The sequence below is a fragment of the Ochotona curzoniae genome, unplaced genomic scaffold (assembly GCF_017591425.1).
Source record: "Ochotona curzoniae isolate NIBS_2020 unplaced genomic scaffold, NIBS_Ocur_1.0 contig_4501, whole genome shotgun sequence".
Classification (NCBI taxonomy): domain Eukaryota; kingdom Metazoa; phylum Chordata; class Mammalia; order Lagomorpha; family Ochotonidae; genus Ochotona; species Ochotona curzoniae.
Window position 1 is genome coordinate 6,178,540 of NW_024466307.1, and position 24,021 is coordinate 6,202,560.

Genomic DNA, 24,021 nt, shown 5'->3' on the forward strand with positions numbered 1-24,021 from the left:
TCCCAGGTCCTCTCAAACGCACGGCTGGAGTCTGAGCTCCTGTCATTGGTGGGCAAGCATAGGGGAGCAAACCAAGAGATGGAAGTTCTCCTTCTTTACCTCTCAAACCAACACATTCTTAAAAAAATATTGAGAAAATCATCAATGGAGTGAAAAAACAGAAACAGAAATGCTCCTTGGGCGAAAAGAGCAATCACCTTCTATTTTGACTTTGGGTAAGACTCATAGTTGTTTCTGTAATCTCACTTTTGGGTTCTGCACCTTACAGGCATGTTCATTCATCAAGCCTGGAGAAGGAAGTGTTTTGCTCCTGCAGATCTTACTGAAAATCTCTGAAAAGCTAACCAATGTTACTTGTACGTGCAATCAACGGCGGCAATGCGGCTTCTGGTTCAAACATGCCAGCAATGATCACAGCTTTCTCTCTGTTTCTCCCACGAGTTAAAAAAAAAAAGAAGAAGCAGCCAAAGCTAAATGCCATAAAATCTGTAACTGTCAATAAAAATGGACAATGGTTTGGAGCCAGGCTCCACGTTTTCCTCTTTCACCCCACAAGATACGGCAAAGTTGAGGGGGACCACAGGAGGGCTTGGCTCTGGTTCAGAGAACTCTGCGCGCAGCGACAATGAGGACAGAACGTTGACGAGGGATGCACGCAGAAGTCACATCATTGGCACAGAGACTGCATTTTGAAACCCACTATTGTTTTTCAGTTCCTATGATTATTAAATAATTCTGCTGACTGTTAGCACTTAGGCCAATGACTCACCAGAGCTGTCTAGTAAGAGATGAAGCTCAGTTTTATTGCCTTATGCATACAACTTGTGCAATCTAACATGATTATTTGCTCAACAATGACTGTTTTCTTAATACATGAGATGTGAAACGGCTTTTCATGCTTAGAAAACATACGCAAATTAAGCAAGAATGCTATTTTCAAAGGGAAATGGCTCTTCAAACTTGGCATATAAAAATCTCTGAGATATACTCATGAGAAATATGAATACACTGAAATGTGTGAGACTCGTTTTTTTTTCAGACTTTGGGGAGCAAATATAAACAAGGCTTCTTGGTGTTAGCAAAAGTCCTTTAACATCTATATTAAGCACCATGAGTATTTCAAGTTCAGGAAGGGGGTTGGGGTTGTGGCACAGTGGCTTAATCCATTACTTGGACATTCACACCCGTATTCGAGTGCTAGCACAGTGACTAGATGCTTCTAATCAGCTGTCTGCTAACGTGTCTGGGAGGCAGCGGAAGATGAGCCAAGTACCCGTGCTCCTGCACACACGTGGCAGACCCAGATGGAGTTCCTGGCTCCTGAGTTTGGCCTAGTCCAGCCCTGGCTACTGGGGGCCACTGAAGGAGTGAAGACTTGATAGTAGGCAATCTCAGCTTCCCTGCCTCTCTCTCTCTGTTTCTGTCACTCTGCTTTTCAAATAAAACAAAAGCTATTTTTTAAAAAGTACAATTCAGGAAGAATATGAAAAACTTTGGCTTCGTAAAATCATGTTTTCCTCTTCATTCCAGGAAGCCTCAATATTGAAGATTTAAATTTTTCAGCATTATACTAATACTTTGTTCTTATCTTTCAAAATACCCATTGAGAAACGATTACATTCTTTGTTTAACAAAGGACAGAACATGCTTACTGAATCATCAGCAGTAAAAACTCTCGTACTACAATTACGTTTTATCGTACACCCAAGGAAGATTTTTAAAATACCTCAAGGATATTATTGCTCTAAATTCCTTCATGAAGAAAAAAATCTGCTTTCCTGGATAAATTAATTTACTACTAATATGACAAAATGCTGGCCAAATGTGGCTCCAATGACTGTAAAATCCTAATAAGAAAGACCTGTCATCTTTTTGCTTGCAGGCTTCAAGTTAACAGGGCAAAGCAGCACCCATCACTTTGTTCCCATGGCTACTGTTCTCTGTCAGCCTGGACAACTAGCAGGTGCTGGTTACTGGCAGAAGAGTAAGATGTGCTTTTAGTTTTACAGTAGGTGTTTAGTTTTTTTTTTTTAATGCTGTCTTAAAATGAATGAGGATGTGCTGGGGGTCTAAAACTCACATGGCTATCCTGTCCTTTACTTCTGAAATGCACCCTTTCAAACTGGTACTGAAAAATTAACATTGCTGTTGATTTTTTGAACACTGTAGGTTAACATATCTCCCTCTACATGTTTCAGTCCAGCTCCCTACCGTCCTCAGACTTGCTGTGATGACAAACACCTTATGTCTCCCTGCTCAGTTCAGCATCCATGAACCATGTGTGGCTACTGAACACTTGAAAGGTGGCCAGAGCCACTGAGAAACTGGACACTGCATTAATGTAGTTCACTGTGAGCAGGCACATGTGGCTGGAAGCTTCCAGAGAGGAAAGCACCCACTCAGAGGACAGCAGTGACTTTGGATAGTGCTTTTGGAAACTCTACTTTTTTTTTTTTAAATTGGAAAGTCAGGTTTACAGAGAGAAGCAGACACAGAAAGATCCTTTGTACACTGGTACACTCCCCAAATGGCCATAATGGCCAGAGCTGAGCCAATCTGTAGCCAGGAGCCAGGAACTTCTTCCGGGTTTTCCATGCAGGTGCAGGATCCCAAGATTTTGGGCCGTTCTCCACTGCTTTCCCAGGCCACAAGCAGGGAGCAGGACGGGAAGTGGAGCAGCTGGGATTAGAACTGGCACCCACATGGGATCCTGGCACATGCAAGGTGAGGACTTTAGCCCCCAGGCTACTGCTCCATGTCCTCTCCAAATTTTAGCGAAGTGCTTTACTGGGTCTATAATTTTTTTTTTTCATATATCAAATAAATAACATTAAGCTACGTGATAATCGCTTTGTCTAGCCTTCCCATAGAATGGAATATCTCAAACATTTTGTGGAAAAATGGAATGCAACCTAAGTTTATTCTGGCGCATTTTTTTAAGTGCATGCAATTTTTTTTTTTATAAGCACACATTTTCTGTGAATACTAAAAAAAATGTTGACTTATTTGAAAGGCAGAATTAGAGAGGGAGAGATTGTTCATCTGCTGGTTTCCTCCCCACATGTTTGTTACAACCAGCATCAGATCAGGCTAAAGCCAGGAGCTTTGTCTGGATCTGCCTGAAGGGCAGGGGCCCAGTCCCTGGGACCACCTTCCACTGTAGACCCAAACACATCAGGGGAGAACTAGATTAGAAGTCGAACAGTTGGAGCCTGAACCGGAAGAAATGTTGGCTCTGGAAGGCAGCAGCTTAACCCAATATGCCACAAGGCCAGACCCTATGAATGTTTTGAAGACCCTCTGGATTGTCTGAAGACCTGGCACCCTCTAGCCTCACGTCAAGCATGAAGATGTGATGGCATGCAATGTGTGTCTACCCTCTAGGCTGGCAGAGTTTACAAACTAGTGTGCAATATGCAACTAAGTAGTTTTTGTTTTCTCATTTGAAGCTTATGAACTGGAATGATGCCACCTTGGGTCAGCATCTAGTTTTATCATCAGGAATTCATGTCTTCAGAACACACGGGATGATCAATTAGAGAGGAAAAAGCACCTGGTACAACTTCTGGGAGCCCCAAAGATAACTGTGAAGAAAGGAGCCACTGGGCACCTGAAGGATGGACAGAACAGAGTTGGCAGAGAGTGAGGATTATGCTGTGCTCAAGGTGGCTCTAGGGGTGTGTGTGTGTGTGTGTGTGATGGGAGCAAGCAGCAAGTGAGGCAGGAGAACAAGACACAGGAGCCAGATTCAGTAGGTCCTGTAGGACTATGCGGCCCTGGGCACCTGGAGCATGCCAAGGCACAGGGCACAGCAGCAAGCCTACAAAACTTTGTTCAGTGAGTGCGCAAAGGGTTGCGCAGCCACCCATGATCAAATCAATATGTGAATGTGATTGGAAGAAAAAGACCTGTGGGGTGAGTGTATGGCCAAGCAGTGAAGATGGAGCGTCCGAGCGCTGGGTTCACATCCCCTCTCTGCCTCTTGCTGGGGGCAAGCAGGTGATGACTGGTGGGTACCTGCTACCCACAGGGGAGACCTGGCATGACTTCCTGACTCCTGGCTAGGCCCAGTCCTGACAGTGCAGTCTCTCAAACGTATGATTTAAAAAATGTTTTATTTTTGTTTGTTTGTTTCTAAATAAAAGTCAGCCCCTCTCCCTCTATTGAGGTATCTGGGAATCGAGGGTTGATCTTGGTACAGTGCTCCGCACCCATGCGTTTCCCAGCAAGTAGCAGGGACCTCATGTGTCACTGTCCTTCCTTACTTAATCACTGGCCAGCTGCAGAAGCCACTGCACAGAATCCCTGAGTCACACAGCGGCCCAGCGCTTCCTTCCTGGTCTGGCGCTGAGCGATACTCCCATGTGGCTTTCGCGGTCAGAAAACGTATGCTGGCTGGGAATTCTGCCACAGCAGGACCCCCTGAAGCTGTCCACCAGGGCACACGACCTGCATACAAGGAGGCTGACTGGATGAGCCCTCGCCTGTGCCGCATCAGCCTGTATTGCATTCGGGAGCTTATTGCTGCTTTGTCTCGTGACTGTTTCCCAGCAGATCTGTGCATGAGTTATTTCAAAAAGTTCACAGCCATGCAGATGCCCTGGCTAGGCTTCTGCCCACAGCGCTGGTATCCTATATGAACAATGGTTTGTATCCTGGCTGCCTCATTTCCAATCCAGCTCCCTGTTTATGGCCTGACAATGATGCTGAGGATGTCTCAAGTCTTTGGGCCCCTGTATCCATGTGGGAGACCCAGAGGAAGCTCTTGACTCCTGGCTTCAGATTGGTTCAGCTCTGGCCATTGTGACCATTTGGGCAGTGAACTAGCACATGGAAGATCTCTCTCTGTTACTGCCTGCAACTCTGACCTTCAAATAAAAATAAAATAAATCTTAGAGGCAAAATATGTTTGTTTTGGTGCCAAAAATGTTGAAATTCATGTCTAGTTTTTTCAAAATACACATTTTCATGAGCTTTTTGAAAACTCATAGTATATACATTTTGCATTTGAAAAAGATTTATTTATTTATTGGAAAGGCAGAATTAGAGAGACAGAGAAAAAACAGAGAAAGACTGAGGAAGATCTTCCACTGGTTCACTGCCTCCCATATGGCTGCGTTAGCCAGGGCTGGAGAAGGCTGAACCCTGGAGTGTGGAACTCCAGGCAGGTCTGCCAAAGGATAGTAGGGGTGCTGGTGCTAACCATCTTCCACTGCTTTCCCACCTCATGAGCAGGGAGCTGGACTGGAAGTGGAGCAGCCAGGACTCTAACTTATGCTCATGTGGGATTAAAAAAAAATTTTTTTTTTTTATCCACTGAGCCACATCAGCTTTCCCCAAGTTTAGTGGTTTTAGCAAGTTAGCCTGTCTTCTCTGATTTAGGCTCCCTCACGCAACGCTGGGCAAACATGATGGTGCTGGCTGAGTGGCTGCTAGGCGCGCAATGGTGGGAGGGTGCCCTTGGGAACCTGCCTCCTTCAGGTGTCCTGATATGTTTAGCAACGTCTCCCAGCAATGGAGCTGGATTCTCTGCAGCAGTTAAGAGCAGAAATGGTACAGCCAGACAGCTGGGTGCCACGAAGGGCCTGGCTCGTGAGAACCATCAGGTTCCCTCTGGGACCTAACAGTCTTCAAGCTAGCATGTTATATAAGCTTCCAGCATACTTGTCATTGAATCAAATGAAATGGACTTCTTCAAAGGAAGTGTTTTTAATACAGCAGTTTTTTTTTTAAATCAATAGATTAAAATTGAACACATGGACTAAATCTGGCATATTTATATATTGTATCTAAGTAGAAATTCAAAGTGGATAATAATATCACAATAAAAAAACTATCTCTTTCTGTCTGTTAAACCTTTGTGCCATTGTAGCAGTCGGGCTAATTACTGAGCAAAGAAATGATAATTACACAGAGCTTTGCTGCTAAAAGAAGGGATCCTCTCCAGCACCCAGTGCTGCGCAGTTTTCTGAGACCCTGGAACACGACTTTGGAACGGCCCAGAAATTTGCATTTCTGTTTAAGTGCTGGAAATCATAAACTGTTTCTAGAAGGTTAAGGGAGGGGTAATGATCCAAGAGGAAAATAGAAAACTAATGACCCTTCATGAAACATATTATGCTCCCCATTAAACTTACTAAGTTAAATTTGTTCCATTAGATTAAAATACATAGGACCTGAACCTTTACCGCGGAGTAGTAAACTATGCTTTATGCTAGATCCGTTCTGAGAGTGAATGCCAGCACTCTTTGGTGGACCCAGCTTGATCTAGGTCTTTAGGCTACAGAGGCTCCCACGTGTCATGGGTCTATGGAGTCACTGGGGAACTTAGGATGCACAAGCTTTCTACCCAAATCCCATCTTCTCCATCAGGTACCCCTCACATGGATTTCCACCATCAGCATTTTGGAAAATACCCACGTGGGGGTGATGTACAGTTTTATCAAGCAGAGGGAGGCATCCTTCCTTTCTCTTGATCAACCTCTGATTTTAGAAAAGTGTGTGAAAGCCACGCAGCTCACGGGAGTGTGCAGATGTGGCTGAGCTGAGCACATGCAGTCACATTCATCCATAGAACAGAGCCACTGAATATGTAGGCTTGACCTAAGATTTCTGAAAGTTTTTAGAAAAACAGAGATTTTTAAACTATTGATTCAAAGGGAAAGAAATTCTAAGAATCTATTTCCCTTCCTTCCTAAAATTACTGCTTTTTAAAAATAATAGTGTTGGAGGTGTCTTTTGAAGTCCAAGCCTTCATTTTTAAGATGTGAGGACTTCATCAGTAGAGGCCGACTGTGTACAAGCCAAGCATTCAGGTGCACGGTCTCTGGCCGCCACTGGCTGCTCTGCTCATGGCCTTGGAAGGGTCTGGAGCACACACCTTCATCTGCCCCAGTCTGCCACAGGATGGGAAATCTGAGGTCACCTTTACGTCACCAAGGATCTTCCTCAGCAAAACTCTGACCGTGAATATCCTAGAAACACCTATTTTAAAATCCTATTTTAAAGGCAGCACATTTTCCAGCTTCCAACTTGAATTCAGATGATTTTATTCATAATGATATAGGGTTTTGTTTAGAGTCGTTTTGCTTTTGGATTTTCAAACCTAGGAGCGTTTGTACATCCGTGCTCGCACACACTCACACAAAACACCTGTAAGAGTTGACAGCCACCTAGTTCTGTACGCCTTCATGTTCATGTTTTTTCAAATTTACATGTGCATATGAATAAAGAAGTATGTGCAATATGCAGCCGGTACATTTCATGGGTCCTCTACGAATCCAACAACAGAATAAGCACTGAATGGCAATGATTGGTTCATGAGAAACTAAAACGACACGGGGCATTTTAAGCACATGCTCCGCTAGGTCTAGGTAGTTTACTTCTCTCTCTCTGACACTGTTTGCTTGTCTGGTTAGGCAAAATGAAACCACCCATCCATTCAACATTTCTGAAAAGTTTCCAAACACAAACAAAGAAGGAGTGTTGAGTCTCAGACTACTGCTGACAGGTCAAAGAGATGGATATGGGAGGCACATTCATCTGGTCAGGGTTCATGCTAGATTTCTTGTTCACAATCTGTAGCCATGCAAGCAATGGAAAGAAGGATGCCAACTTTGGCAAACTCAATCTGAGCACATACTTTCCCAATAGGATTAACTTGCTTTTAATTCTGGGAAAACATGACCGACATAACCCAGGATATGACAGGTGGACAAAAGGTAAGGAGAACAGACAGATGGGAACCATTCTCACCAGCCTTCCTCCTTTTGGGCTTAGCAGCCATTGTGCCTGTGGGATGTTAGAAGAGAATGGCACCGAAAGAGGGGATTGGCCTGAAGTTTTTAGCAAATCCCAATCAAAATGTATGTCATGTTACTAATGTTCATCCATCTAAGATAGTTTCTGAATTTTACCCTGCTTATTTATCTTTGTCATCATCAACATTTTAAATGTGATTTTGATAAAACACTGAGCAAACGTTTAGATTCATTTTCTCCTAGCTTCTGCTACCACATACATCAACAGTTCTTACTGCAATAGAAAATGATGTAATTTGGGGTGGGGGTGGGGGAGAAACATCTTTAGGAAAATGATTGCCATTACTCTTCCAGCAAGAACATATTTCAAAGAATTAATTAGGAAGAAGAGACAGAAAGTGAAAAATTGGGAATGGAAGGTTGGCATGAACTCATATTTCAAAATACGTTTTTTTTGAACTACGTTAGAAAATCATGAGAAGTCATCTAAAATGTGGTGAGCTGTCTCCTGAACATAGTTTGCCATCCTGGTGGCAGGGATCATTCCGGAAGGACAAGGTCATTTGTGTAGCATGGCAGCAAGGGCAGCTCGTGAGACCTTCCCTGTTCCCACAGCCCTTTATGCTGTGTGGGGGACAGAGAGGTGTAGCAGTATCTGGGGTGACAACCCTGGGACCGTGTGTGGGTGGTGATGAGCATCCCAAAGAAAAGACAGTGGCAGGCACATGCAGGGGACAGGTGCCAGCGCGTCGCCCTCACCTCCACGATGTCTGAGTTTGTCCGACTCTCGTGCGGCTCGTTGTACTCTGTGTACTTGAGCAGCACCTTGTCCATGTCCGTGCTGGCGTACTGGAACAGCTTGTTGGTGCTGTTGAAGATGATGAGGGCGATCTCGCAGTCGCAGAGCACACTCAGCTCGTACGCCTTCTTCATCAGCCCAAACTTCCTCTTGGTAAACGTCACCTGGCACAGAGGGAAAACAGGCACGTTTTTTTCAAGACAGAAAGTCATGCATGTGTAGGTTTTGATACACACACATATATATACATACATATATATATTTATATATAATACAGAAAATAATTTTCCTTTGCAAAACAATGGTGTGCAGTTGTCAGGGCCCCTGGGCAGTAACACATTTGGAAGAAAGGATAATAGAAATAAACCTGAAACTAATTTCTGTTTAGATTTTGAAAATATATGATTTCTAACCTGTTGCAGAAACTGTAAGATTCAATGTAGATAAGTTTAATAAAGGTGACCAGAGATCGACTTCACATTTCTTAGAGCAGTTTAAGATTTAAAATAATTTCAGCATCTTTAATATCCTTCCTATGTTTGGAGCTTATCTGTTGAAACCTGAAGCCTGGACACAACATTATAAACCCAGCATTACTCAGTATTTTAGATTGGTGCTTACAATCAGTGTTAAAATTGTCTAGTTTCATGCCTTTTGCTTGAAAATACTTAAAGGAATGTGACTGTGTTCTTGAACAATCTCTCATTGGGTTTCCCAGCAATCCAGTTAACATCTGGAGAAATAATTGAGCCCTAATACTGCTAGTGTTTTGGTTACATTATTCTATTTATCTGCTTCCCGCCCCCACCCCTCAGGCCAGAAATTACAGCTATCTCTTTTTCTTCTCTTAATCTAATCTATTCCCAACTCCCATAATTCCTTTCCTCAAAATATTTCTCAGGTTCACACTTCCCTATCTCTCTGTAGGCTCTGTCACTCACACGCTTATCACTCCACTTCCGGACTGGCAGGCTGTTTCCTGTCCTAGCAGCTAGCCCTGCCTCCAATCATTCCCCCTGGGATTGACCCAAGCTGTCCATCCTCACTCTCCAAGCTGCCTTTCTTCTGCTCAGTATCCTCTTCCTAAGTCCTGTGAATTTCCCACCTGCCACTCCTACCCAATGCAAGTAGGAGTATCCCCCTTCTTCTTGATTATAAACTTCAGCTTGCCACTCCAGCCTGCCCTTCCTGAATATCAGGCCACCGCAGGGGACTTCAAAAAGTTTAGGGAAAATGGAATTAAACAATAAGCTCGAAAGTGAAAAAATGCATACAAGGAGTCTTCAAAAAGGTTTTGGAAAATGCCTTTTGTGGAAGAAATCTAGGCTGGAATCTCCAATTTTTTTTTTTTAATCTAAATAAGCTTTGAAACATTCAGTATCAACAAACTTTTTGCGGTGTCTTCTTGCATATGGTCAGTGTTTCCCAACAGGTATTCGGAAGAGAATCGTTCCTGGACCATAACAATTTAATGTCCAGCACATTGGGGAAGTGAAGCATGCTAACAGTGACGGCTGAGAAAGCGAACTTGTCTGCTTTCCATTCCTGACAGCAACCTTTGCTTCTTGGTTGATTTGCTGTAGGCAGTGTTTCATAAACTAGGCTTGGTGCCACTCACCCTTGGAAACATTCAGTCTCTGTATCTATAGTACCAGATGCACGGGCAGGGCATGGGTATAAAAACTTCATGGGGAAACCATCACGTAAGGTATGCAGATAGAGTGTGCGATATATCGCACACAAAGTTCTACCGCAGTCTTCCTCATAAACTTTTTAAGTGACTCACATAATGATTTTTAAAAGATAAATGCACATTTTACTGAATTGTAATTTTCTTCCTTGTAAGAAAGCAAAGAATCATGAAATTTGGCTCCCGGGAAGCCTGACCTTGAATGTTGGCTTTGCTATGTGATAGTCATGAGAAATTCACGTTACTTTTGAAGTTTTTCTTTTTCTTTTCTGTCATCTTCACAGTGGAGCTGACATCTTCTGTTCGGGTTGCTGGGAGAGCTGTATGAAGTAACAGACTGAGAGCATGAGGGCAGTGCTTCGAGCAGACTCTCCCAAACTCAGCGCTCAGCCCTTTCTAAGTTAGCAGCAGGAAAAGACAAACTAACTCAAGGCTTCTGTCCTTGTGGCTTGAAGAATCCACCAAGTACCGCTATTTGAGAATCCTCTCATTCCTGACCGATAAAGCCCACTGTGCTCCAGAATCACCCTTGGGGACAGAAAGCCTGGAGGAATTTACCAGCCTACGGTTCTCAGTAGATATCTGCTCAGATGTGTTATTTATGTTTCACCCTGGGCACTTCTTCTTGGCAGTAATTGCCAATGTCCAACCTCCTCTTTCATGTTGTGGCCTTTCTGACGCACTTCTGATAAAATAGAGCCGGCGTTTTCTTTCCCCATCTGAGTCCCATAGCACTTTAGAGTCTTTTCCCTCTGCTTTGATATTAAAGTTGGCTCATGGACTGTTTTTGAAATAAAGATGTATGATCACTAATCACTCAGATCTACGCAAATTGTCATTTAATAGTGCTTTTTGATGCAATTCAGTTATTAAATGGAATCTGCCTATCGGTATTTTATGTGCTGAAATAGCCTATAAAATATGTTCCATACCCAAGGCCCTGAACCAAAATACTTTCACATATCTAAAACCACTTTTATTCAGACTTCATGACCACAGGCTGTAGGTGGAATGTCTCAATACAGTATGGTTTCTGTTGTACCCAAACCTCAGAATGTAGCACGTTACAACACCCAGCATCAAAGCACACTGAGGTTCAGAAATATCATTAAAGCCACTATTTGTGTTTACTTTTTGGTGCTCCTCAACTTTTGTATAACCAAATAGGCTGCTGGATAATGCATGCTTATTCAATAATACTTGTCAGAAAAAGTCAGCGCATATAGCTTCTTTTCATTAAAACCGCAAACTGAAATGATGACTATATTAAAGCATTTAAGAAAGTATCTTCAAAATCTACTCTTAATTGCTCTAAACCTAATTCTGCATTATGTTCCTAATCTTTATAGCATACTCAAAATGTATTTTCTAATGCTTTTTCCTCATTGTTCATAGTTAGATAAAATTGTTTTTAAGCATTAAGCTTTCCAAAGAGATCTGGGATATTACTCTTCATTTAAAATCTGCCACTCAATGACAGAGATTGCAATTCAGAGCTTTTATACTTAAATATAATAATGTATTGTAATGATTACATTTTTCATAACTTGACAATAGTCTGTAATGGGGACAAGTCCATATTTCCCTTTCGATTGCGTATTTGAAACCTTAGGTGAGACACAAAGCTGTTTTTGTGATAGGCAAAGAGATGCTCTTTTCCAGCGTCTGCATCAATCAAGGTGCAGCAGGAGAACAGAACCAGCATCACTGGAGTACTGCAATTCAACATTTCGTTTTCAGAGTCAAAGAAGTGTGATGTATGCTTGGAAAACAAAGCTACTGTGTAAGCACGGCCCGCTTTTATTACCTCTTGTCTCTCAATAGCCGCAAAAGGTAATGATGATGTTCTATTAAGGTGTTCCAGGATTAATTTTGCTAGCAATCCTGAATTTTAAATCCTAGCTCAAGAGTGGGCAGCACATATCTTACTGAACAGTAGCATACCAGGTATGGTCACAAACTGAAGAAAGCCATGCTAGTTTAATTCTAGCGAAATCAAAGAAATCTGTTCACAGAAACTGAAGTCCAGTCCGTCCTTCCTGAGCATCCTCTGTGTGCTGGGCAGTGCTGGGCAGTGCCACAGAGCACTCCTCAGGTACACACTCACCAGGTGCAGGAATCTCTCCTTTGTGTGCCTCGTTTCCTTATGGTTTGAGCGAAAATAACCCACCATTCATTATCGAATGAACCTTGTTTCTTGATTATTAAGAGTCCTATTTTCAGTCACGTCTAATAATGTGCAATGATAGTTTCATCTAAAGGTGGGAGAATGTTCAGCTCCTGTTTTCAAAACAAGTCTTTGTCTAGACTGACGACCAAGAGGGATAGGACATCCGGTCACGTGTCTACGATGAGAGCTACCTGCTGGCCGCTGTCCTGCTCCCTTTCCACCTGGCCACTGGCAGGCTCCCACCAGACCGCAAGATCTGACTGTAGCTTCCACTGTCACACTCAGGTCAAACCGCTTCCTCCCATTGCTGGGCTCCTGCACTGCAAGCCTCTCCTGCACCCCACCATCGCAGGGTTGGCTGGCTGTGCCTCTGGCTCTCTTGCTGGCTTTGGAGCACACCAGTGATTTGCACTGGGTCCTCACCCAGTGTCTGTCCAGAGGATGCTAAACGAACGTTTGTTGAGCCAGTGCATTACGCAATGAAAATATTCCATCTTAAACTCTGAATCTCTCAGTATCATTTTCTGTTTAAAGCTGATATTTTTTACTTGCCTTTTGGAGAATTTGATCTCCAAGTGAGAGATTCTAGACTCACGTGTGAGAGGTCTTCAAAACATGTGGGTAAAATTAGTTTTATGAAAAAATTATGCACAGCAAGAGGAACACAGATGGAGACAAAGATAAAGAGATAGAAGGAATGAAAGTGATGTCTTTCATCCATTTGGTTCCCTTTCCAAATAACAGCAACAATTAGGTCTGGTCAGGCTGAAACCAGGGGCTAGAGTCTCCACCCAGGTCTCCCACATGGACAGCAGGGGCCCAGGCATTTGAGCCATCTTTTGCTGTCTCACTGGAGGCATTATCAAGAAGCTGGTTGGGAAGTGGAGTAACTAATATTTGAGCAAGTATAACCCACTGGGAACTTTACCCATTGCAGCACATCTGCCCCTAAATATTGTATGCACCCAAATAAGCCCATGTTCTGAGTCTGCTGTGTATTAATTCCCCTTCCTACAAGTGTGTGTTTATTTTGCTGAAAAGTTTGGCAAATTAGTGATTTTTATTAGATTTTTATTAGAAAGGCAGATCAGATTAACGGAGAGAAGGAGAGACAAAGATCTTCCATCTGCCACAAAGGCCAGAGCTGAGTTGGTCTAAAGCCAGGAGCTTCTTCTGGGTCTCCCACACTGGTGCAGGGTCCCAAGGTTTTGAGACATCCTCCCCTACTTTCCCAGGCTGTAAGCAGGGAGCTGGGTGGGAAGTTGACCCGTGCCCATATGGGATCCCATTGCTTCAAAGTGAAAAGTTAGTCAGTGAACCACAGTACTGGACCCCATAAATAAATTCTTGAGGGAAAATGATTATGCTGTGTTGGGATTTATTATCCAGAAGGCAGAGAATGTCTGGAGAAAAGGATACATGTACAGATGCTTAGAGACTCAAGAAAAAAAGACCGCAGGAAGTTCAGAGAAAAGTGGCTCTTACTCCTTGGTTGCATGACTCATCACGAAGGATGGAAAAATCTGGAGATAAAAGTTTTAATTTTACAATCACAGGATACAGAGAGAAAGGGGGAGGTTCGCAGTTTGGAATCACATATTTCTTGAGTAAAGATTCACTGAATCTCAGGATGTGTTCATAGTTTTGAAAGAACATGTATTTGGCAAAACCCTGTATGCACAATTTTCCCTATCTGAGACTAGCTGGTGTAATTTAGCTGATTTAGATATGGTGAAAGAACCGCACTTAATAGTTGAAATCTGTTCAAGCTCAAGTTGCAGGGGTAGGGAACCTTATTTCTGCCAAAGGTTATTTGGATATTTATAATATTGTTTGCAGGCTAAAGTTATCAACTTAAAAAAAAATCTTTCTATAGATTTATTGAATTTTCAGTCCTGTCTGTGGTTACTTTGACAGGGTCAGCCCAAATGACTTTGCCAGCTTTATGTGGCCTGCACACTGGATGCTCCTGACCCTGACTATAACCAATGACAGATGCATTGTTTGGGACAGAGGAGTTACTGAGCTGCATGGCACCTTGCTGAAGATTTTCTTTTCCAGGGGTGGGGATCATTTGACCAATGGACCACACATGGCCCACAAAATCACTTGGTGTGGCCCTGTCAGAGTAACCACAGGTGGGGTCTTAAAATTCAATAAATCTATAACAGGTTAAATTTTAAGTTGATAGTTTAGTGTGGCCCATGAACAATGTTATAAACATTCAAATGGCCCTTGGCAGAAAAAAGGTTCCCCACCCCTGGTTTCAATGACAATGTGCATATGAAAGTCAAATGCTCCTCAGATCCACCTGTAATGTCGATCTGGATAACAGTGCTAACCCAATAGATGGCAGGGTCCAAGTTCACGGCTTCATCTACATTCTTTAGGAAACTGGCTCATACGCAGCGTGAGAAATCCAACACAGGTAATTTTAAAGTCTACTTTAAAAAGAAATGACATAAGGGCATGTTGTAAGAAAATTTGCTTGCTGAATTTCAAAAAAGCATCTAGAGTTTTAGTGTTTTACAGTGACCCCTAACTTCCCTACTTATCTCTGGTTTGGAATCATGTGTGGCGCTGTGTCAGTTCTGAGAGAAGACATTTAGGAAACCTACACGCACAGGATGGCCAGCTGCCTCTGTAAGGTCTGAGATGCAGCTGCCTGGGAGCCACTAGGGGAAATCTGGATCATTTAGCTCTTAAGAAGCAGAGTTTATGTGAACAGTTAAGCACATGCCACGGTCTGAAGGGTTGTGGTCTTGAGAAGAGCTACACGGGTCACTCTGTCTTGTTCTATAAAGTAAAATTAGAAAACTCTTTTGAAAATTTTCAGTAGGTTTCAAAAAGGGAAAAATCAGGGAAGAGAATGCTCCTTCAGTGAGTCAAGTTTCACTGAGTAGGAAGTAGGACTAGAGAATTTAGAGTATTTACTGGAGTTTGGAGATGCTTCAATCCTATGCCTAGATAGTATGCAGTTTTTGGGGGAAGATAAATGCAAATGGTAAAATGGCTCAAAACAATCACGCACGTGACGTGCGGTCTCACCCCACACGGCGTCACATGTTTGCTTCCTCAATCCTGCCAATACGTTGCGTGATCACTTCTACCAAGAGATAAACTGGAGTATCTTTTTGTTGTTAGTTAGAAAGGCACCAAAGTGCAGGAAGAATCTGAGCAGATGACTTTAACTGATGTGCTGAAAATCACGAGTGTCAAATGCAGAGACACAATATAGGTGTGAGTGACTTTTGGCTTGTGAAATGCTACACAAGGTAGGTTTCAGTTTCCTGATGGCCGAAGCTTAGTAGTATCATTTCACATGGACAGAAACTGCTCTCCAGGTCCTGTCCACTCTCATGACTGCCACTCACTGATGTCTAGATGACACCTCTCTTTCCTTCAAAGCTCCAACCATCACCTCTGCAAGTTTGCAATGAAGTCAAAGAATAATATTTGCTAAAGGATGTATTGATGGATGAATAAATGATGCATTATTTGGTTCTTCAAAATGCATAGTTGATCATGAATGTCTCCAGATGTGCAAGTGACTAGAAAGCTTGCCACCAAGAGAAAAAAAAATTTTCCAATAGTTGTCCTTAATTCTTTAAAAAATATGCATTTGTCAAAAGTCAACTAGAAAAAAACTGTACTGGGTTAAATGTTGTGTGTAGGTAATATTGGAGCATATCATGTTCCTGGTAACTCCATGTATATGTAAGAGTTGACTTTTTTTGGTGAATTTTTTGGGGAGAAGTTCAAGAATTGTGCAACGGGTTATCTTGCTACACTTGACTGCATCTTCTTGCAGGTGCTTTTTGGCACAATGTGCTATCTTCACTTCTTGGGTAAATATTGTAAATAAAAATGAGGACTGTTTCATTCAAGGTCACAAAAATAGCTCCAGGATGGGCTAGAAATAGTACTTTCTCTCCCAGAATTTGACTTTCTCTCCATTAGCTCCACTTCTGTCTCTCAGCTAACTATGAAGTTCAGCACGGCACAGACCCAGCCAGCTGCTGGAGGGCCCATGCACAGGCATTGCTGCTTGTAAGGCCTCATCCAGCAAGGCTAGCATCTCTGAGCAGCACAAGTGGGGTACTGTGTCACGCACGAACCCATGTCAGAAGAGCTTGACAGGTTAATGTAAAAAAAAAAAAATCAGACACTAAATTGAGAGCAGGTTGGTCCCCAGGTTCTGACAATACACTAAAGCTACTTTTGTGCAGTTCTGTGGCTAGCTCTGCCATCAGACACTCAGCCCATTGCCCCTGAAGCCAGGAGGGAACCACATACAGGCAGCAGTGGGCACACACGACTTCTCTATTTATGGATGTTTGTTTAAATTTCACAAAATGGGAAGCATTTTGGTTGGTGGCAAATACAGGTCTGCTTACAACCATTCCCAAAAGGTGGGCCTCTGATTTACACACAGGCAATGTAAATAACACATTCTAAAAATGGAGGACAAGGTCTGTATCATTTCCTATGGGGCAGGGAAATTAGTCTGACTACTGTATAATGGAAGAGGTGTTCTGATCCACCTCTGACCCGAGTGCTTACCCCAGGCCCATCCACAAAGCCGCCTCAGAAGACGTTTTCTGCCCCATTCACTGAGGAGCCTTTTTGGCCCTTGTAAGAAAATGCCATAAACATGGGGACAGCAGCTGCACCTCTCTAAGACAGGCGGCCTAAATCGGAATGGCTTCAGAGGCAGCGCTCAGGAAACCCACCATCATGCTATCTACAGCGGCCAAATACTCTGTGTCCACCAGTCAGAACACAGCCTGAGCCTCATCATCATGGTGCCTTCATCTGTTCAATGAGTGCAGAAATTTGTACCTATTTCCTATACTCAGGGAGTAACGATCCTTGTTTTTGTTCAAGAATGTGTTAGGGACCAGAGAATTCTCCTGCCGAAGTTATGAAATTTCATGGGTTTGGTTTTCTCTAAATAGCCACATTGGCAAGAACTCTTAGTCAATGAAGGTATCTCCAGGCTCCTCCACGCCAGTGTGGATAATCTGTTTCCTCCCAGTTAAGGAAACGGACTGACTAATGAGTGACAAGATGGACAGCCCCCAGACACAATGCACTCTGTAATCCAGCAGCCACTAGTTCTTCCTATGTGTTTAAAGGGTTAGCGCTGGAGTCAAGCGTCTGGAACGGCAATCTTTAATTGAAAACAAGGGCCAGGCCCTCTGAAATGGGCTCTTCCCCTCCCTTGTTCCTGACAGTAAGTAATGGCATGACTGTTCTCCAGTCTTCCTCTCGCGCTTTAGTTTATTTCATTCAGCCTGTCATTAGGCAGGCTGGCGAGCTGGGGGCTTGGTGATTTCCCTCGGTGGGAGGAAGCAGCGGCACTGTGGACTTGTGCTGGGGACAAGTGCTCCTTTATACAATAAGGGGGCTGCCATCGCAAATGAAAGGCCCTTTAGAGAGCAGTGAGGGACTCTTTCAGGCAGCCGGCGACCATGTGCTTGCAACCCTCGAGCCTGTGCGAGGATGACACAGCAGTGCGTTCGCTGGCACAGGGGACCATTGTCCTCATTAGCCTCGAGCAAGCCGTGCGCTGCCTCCCTCACAGACAGTAGCATCTCCAAAGGGTTTTTCCACAATAGTTCCTAAAATCCTGAATACCAGGAAAGGATGAAAATAAGAGGCCGTGGTGGTGGGGGGCATGTTTAGAACTGTTATCAGCCCTTCACCCTATGTCAACACCCCAAATCACAAATGAAACTTGAACTCCTGGGCGTTGCATCCTGATGTGTTGGAACCCAATGAAATAACTGGAAGCATATTAATTCATTGGAGTGCTTATGGACACGTGCACACAGTCGGGGCTCGAACACCTGTGACTGCTGATTTCCGGGACCCTCATCATCTACGTGAGGAAGAGACACGATGGGAAAATCATGAAATCCATCAAGTTGGAGAAATTCTGTAGTGCCCCACCCCCAATGTTCTTTATTTATTTTTACTTATTTCTTAAGCCTAGGAATGTTCTGGCTGTGACAAACAGAGGACTAGAAAACAATGCCCCTTTTTGATTTTGTATAGCTATCAGTCTGGTCGGCTTTGTGAGCCAGCTGAGTGACACACTCAATCCAACCTGTGCAGGTCATGAAACACAAGGCTCTCTGTTTCTCTGCACCCTTCTCTGCATGCAACATAGACTGTGACACGAAGGAGAATCCAATGTGCCACACTCGTGTTCTGGGGTGACGGGTGCGGGGGGGGGGGCGTGTTTACCAGCTTGACGAAGGCCACATGGATGTAAGGTAAAGGTCAGGAAGTGCCCGGCTCAGGAAGCACATTTCTCTCTGTTTTCCTGTCATAACAGGAAGAGTACAACGTCTTCCTTTCCACAATGGCTCCGGCTCTACCTCCCCACTCCAATATTTTCTCCCTTAGGGCCTTCCAAATCAATCCGGCAAGACAGAAGGCAGGAGGCTGTCTCTGCTATAGTTTCCAAACAGTTACTATTTGTTGAAATGTTAGTTAAATGCTAGCGATTTCTTAAGCTTAATGATTCCAATTTAGAATTAAAAGTCAAATTTCCAAACACGGAGACTGGTTCCCTGGTGCCTATCCATGGTCCCAACATATTTCCAGGGAAAAGCACAGACACGCCACAAATGATGCAATTCTGACTCATTTTCATTTAATTCAATCATGGTATTTTATGTTTGCCAGATCCATTATGTTCAGAAGAAACGATAAAAGTTTTCAAACAGTCTTCAGTGAGCGCACAACGGAATGTGAACTTTTATCATCAGCTCTCACCATAATAATTCCTGAAGGAGCTCCATCTTCAACGAACAAATGAGAATGGTGGGGCCAGGGTGAGACTGCATGGGACATGGCTTTTCAAACAATTAGCAACTTGTCTTCTAACTTACAGTTGGGAAGAAACCTTTTGGTTTATGTGGTCTATTTACACTGCTAATATTTTTAGAGCTGGTTTCTCAGTAATTCAATGTCTCAGACACCGGGTGCGCTTGCAGAGCCCAAGGTGGCTTAGAGCAGACAGAACGGGCCCAGATGCCTCCGCAGAGCTAAGAGGCCCTTCCAGGCCAACTGTCTATATGCAAAGTGTTTTTGTGATATGATAAACAAAGCATCACAGCTTTCTTAAGTTTGTTTTGGATACAGACAAGGAGGTACACAAATTAGAACTAAAAAAAAAAAACTCAAGCAATTAACTCTGATGTTGAGTCCATTCTTTACAGTGATTGGATACGAAGGAGAGGGATCTCATTCCTGTGAGTCAGGGTTGCTTCTCCAGGAGTTACTGTCAAGTAAAAGCTGCCACATGAGGCCACATGGTAGCTGGGATACTATCCCTCAGGCAGTAAGAGGACAGACAGAGCTAACATGAACATATTGTCACGTGTGCCTGCAATCCCTAGCCAGCAAGTGACCCACTACCACCACTGCGATTCAACTACATAGCAGGGCAACCATTTTCAAACTGTTTTTGAATTGCTAGAAATCAAACCAAAATGGATGAAACACACATCTCAGTACTCAGGCTACTGTTTGTTTTTGGCATTTTTTTTTTTTTTAATCTTTAAAGTACAATGTACACCATTTTCCCCTCTGGTTTTCTTTTTCAACCTTTTCAATCACTAGTAATTTCAACCAATTATTCTCTGAATGAAAATGTTTTCCCTTGTGATTTAAAGATTAACGAAAGAATGATTTAACTTGTAAGCATGGGGAACCTTTGAGGAGGCACCCCTGGCATATACGATATACCCTATAATTCAACTCTTAGATGTGTGACTGTGAGACACCCCAATTTTATTGACATACAAATGAGTTCAATATATGTTCTATATTGTGAGGGGAGGCAGCTAGCTACTAAGAAATAACAGTAAGAAAATAAGGACGGGGAGGGCAGCTTAGTGAGGCTGCAGCTCACTTCCTGGGCCTCATGCATTCCATACTCGGCACTTGGTTCCAGTCCTTACTTCTCCACTCGTGGTCCAGCCTCCCACTAACACAGCATGCAGCAGTGCAGGACGGCTCACGCACTTGGATCCCTGATCCCAACGGGGGAGAGCCAAACCCAGTTTCGGGGCTCCTGGCTTCTTCTGCCTATTCCAGCCTGTTACGGCCATTTTGAAGGTGAGCTAACAGGTGGAAGCTCTTTCTCTCCAATCAAATGAAAAGAAGTAAACATCCTATAAAAGAAGGTGGTGGTGTGAAGTCTTTGCAGCAGTTTGGATTCAGAGCCCATGGACACTGCTGTACATCTTATTTACCCTTGGGAACAGGTTGCATGTATTGCTCCAATGACAAAGGTAACTGGTCTATAGGAAAGAAAACCGAATGCATCTGCACATTCTGTCAGCACAAATGGCAAAGGGGATGCAAGTGTCAGTGACTGCATCTCTTGTTTTCCAACTTCTGGTTAGGTATGCATCCAAGAGCCATTAATCAGTGTTTTTCAAGTATCCAGCTCCTCACATTTAAAGGCTGAATCAATCTCAACTCGACTAAGGTTTTTGAAGATTGATTTATTTTTACTTGAAAAGTTAGAGTTACAGAGGGAGTTAGTGACATGGAGAGAAGTCTTTCATCTGCTAGATCATGCCCCAAATGGACACAACAGCCAGAGCTGAGCTAGTCCAAAGCTAGCAGCCAGGAGATTCTTCCTTGTCTCCCACATGGGTTCAGAGACCCAAGGACTTGGGTCATTCTTAGCTGCTTTCCTAGACCACAAGTAGGAAGTTGGATCACGTAGTGGAGCAGCCAGGACATGAACTGGCACCCATATAGGGGTGCTGTTGGTGCTGGCCAATGGAGGATTTCTCTGTTATGCCACCGTGCCAGTCCCAATTAAGAAAGAATTTATATTGTATTTTTAGGATGAAACTCCCAGATTTAAAACTCCAATTTCTTTACTGACATTCTGGGTATGTCACCTGGAAGAAAAGTTTCATAAAAAAAAATTCTGAAATTTTAGCTAAAATTCTGGTAGAAAATGAAAGAAAGAAGGAGTAAAATGAAAAGTTTTTTGTTAGTGTTTTTTTGGGGGGATTTTGACCCATTTATTGTTATTTTTCAGTTGATTTTACAGTATCATTATAAGAAGTTTTTAGGGCTGCATCGAGACCTACTGTGTTTCTCTTAGCTCATTCTGTATAAACTACAAGTCACAGAAAGACACTGAGATGGGAGACAGGAGAGGGGAAGTTAGGAAATTGAACAGTTATGAACTCTGATTTCCTTGTAATCATAAGGGAATTCTGCTAACAGGGGAATGTTGCTAATTGTCTTTTATGTTTGCTCTGTTTCTTGCACTGATAATTACATGAAATTTTTCTTTGTTAGCAAAAAAACTATAAGTATGCCAGATATGATGTCAGGGAAGAAAACTTAAGGCACATAAATAAATCTTTTTCTTAACAGTTTAGTTTCTCGTTATGTTTTTGGCAGCTATTTTCCCCTTATAGCTAATCTAACATTAAAATAAATCTTTTGAACCCATAGTTGTATAAATAAACTTGGGTGTACCTCTCCCATCCCATCGAAGTGGGGAAGCTGAAAATTTTAAGCACAAACATGAGAAAACAGGTCTAGCCTAAGCATCGATGCATTTTATAAAACTCCCTTCTTATTCAGATAGATGTATTTCTAAATATACTTGTGGAAAGGTCTCACATGGACAACATTCACTTAAAATGTGCTACAGAGGCATGATTAAAAAAAGTCTCCACCAGGTGTAAGAGGGTGTAAGATTATAATTGTCTACATGATGAAGGGACTTAAAGGGTAAAACGAAGACACACAGATGGAGGGACTGGAATGGCAGCGTTAGCATACGTGGGAAGCTGCAAGGGACAAAAATGGTGATTTAGTAGTTAAAAACCATTTGGTCAGTAACTTCGGAAAACACGTCCTTCAAGCATAGAGTTTAGGAGACTCCTTCTCCCTATCCTTGTCACAAACCCTACTGCACAACTTTTCCTGAGTGGCTTATCCCAGGACACACTGTCCCCACCTGCCTCCAAGGACACGCTGTCTCACCTGCCTGCTGCTCTATGCTGCTGGTGACTTCTGAGGACTCCTTCCTGGCATTCCTACTTTATACTTCCTCTCTTTGTCCCCCACCTCCTGGTATTCTTTTAAGGGTAAAGGTCTTTGAAAGATTTACATTTATTTTTATTGGAAAGGCGGATCTACAGAGAGATGGAGAGAGAAAGATCTTCCATCTGCTGGTTCACTCCCCAAGGGGCCACAACAGCAGGAGCTGAGTTGATCTGAAGCCTGGAGCCTAGAGTTTACTATGGATCTCCCACGCAGGTGCAGGTCTCAAGGCTTTGGGCTGTCCTCAACTGCTTTCCCAGGTCACAAGCAGGGAGCTGGATGGAAACTGGAGCAGCTGGGACATGAGCCCATGCCCACATGAGCTCTTGGTGAATTCAAGGTGAGGATTTAACTATTGAGCCATTGCACAGGGCCCAAGATAAAGGGCTTTTGAAATGGAGGTATACAGTACAAGAGCTGTTCTGATAGAAATCACATTGACTGTGGGGTGAGCATCTAGCATAGCAGGTAAGATGGCCATATTCTACACCAGAAAGTATGGGTTCAAGTCCCAGCTCTGGCTTCTGACTTCTGTTGATGCAGACCCTGGGAGACAGGGAATGGTGGCTCATATCTTTGTGTTTCTGTCCTGGAAGACCCAGTGGGAGCTTTGAGGCCCTGGCTTTGGGTCTGATGCAGAACCAGGTGTTGCTGCATGTGGGGAGCAGACTAGTAGATGAAAGCATTTTCTCAGGCTCTCTCTCACATACACTTTCTCTCCAATGATTTTTGAAAAAAAAAATCAAGTCAAATTCACGATCATATCTAATGGCTCGAGGAGCATGAGTCTCAATAGGAATAGCTAATAAGTACATTTTTGAGCCCTTCTGACATGCTGCAGTCTACACCGATCACCTCATTTGACCAAGTCAATGACCTGATGAGGCAGTTACCACTTTTGAATGCTCACCCTAGAGGTGAGGAAAGCGAGGAAGCTCCAAGTGGGGGAGTGTTTTACTGGAGTGCAGACAGCTACAGGGTGGCAGAATCAGGACCACAATCAGGTTTGTGTTCCTCTAAAATCTATCCGTTTAGAAGTCTTATTATACTGAGTGCAGCATGACTTAACTGGGAAACGCAGTGACATAACACTGCTCTCTGATATTATATTTCACTGGATGCATCGCGGCACGACTGAGAAAAGCATATGTTGCTTGATTTGAGCGAGAGATTTGGGCTCAGATCCTGGCTACGAAGATCAACAATGTGACCTTGGGCCTGTGGTTTAGAATGACCTTCTGTGCTTTGCAACATCTGGTCTAGTCTAGTGCTCTGTTTCTTCTTCTTCCTATAATCACCTACCAGGCTCTAGTTACTCTTGCCTCCCTTGGACTCCTCATCCCAGTTCTCCCCTCTGCACAGGTGCCACTTGCCCATCGAACCCATCTTGTAGCATTTCTGTGGTTCCCAATGGTGAACATTGTTGTCCCATTATTCTTTTATAGTGTTTTGACACTTTCATATGAAATTCATTGGATTTCATTCAATGCTCCTATGAAGGTCA

General features: G+C 43.2%; 1 protein-coding gene across 9 annotated transcripts in view; it reads right to left on the reverse strand.

Annotated features, from left to right (window-relative positions):
- Window positions 1–24,021, reverse strand: part of MEF2C (myocyte enhancer factor 2C) — a 146,823-nt gene that overhangs the window by 67,932 nt on the left and 54,870 nt on the right. For 6 of the 9 annotated variants that reach the window (XM_040986025.1, XM_040986022.1, XM_040986029.1 and 3 more), the window contains exon 1: window positions 8,520–8,818. In XM_040986025.1, coding sequence (XP_040841959.1) covers window positions 8,520–8,813 — 294 coding nt within the window. In that variant the 5' untranslated portion in view covers window positions 8,814–8,818. Of the gene's footprint in view, window positions 1–8,519; window positions 8,819–24,021 lie in introns of those variants that run through there. The other 3 variants (XM_040986026.1, XM_040986030.1, XM_040986027.1) reach the window with 1 other exon arrangement.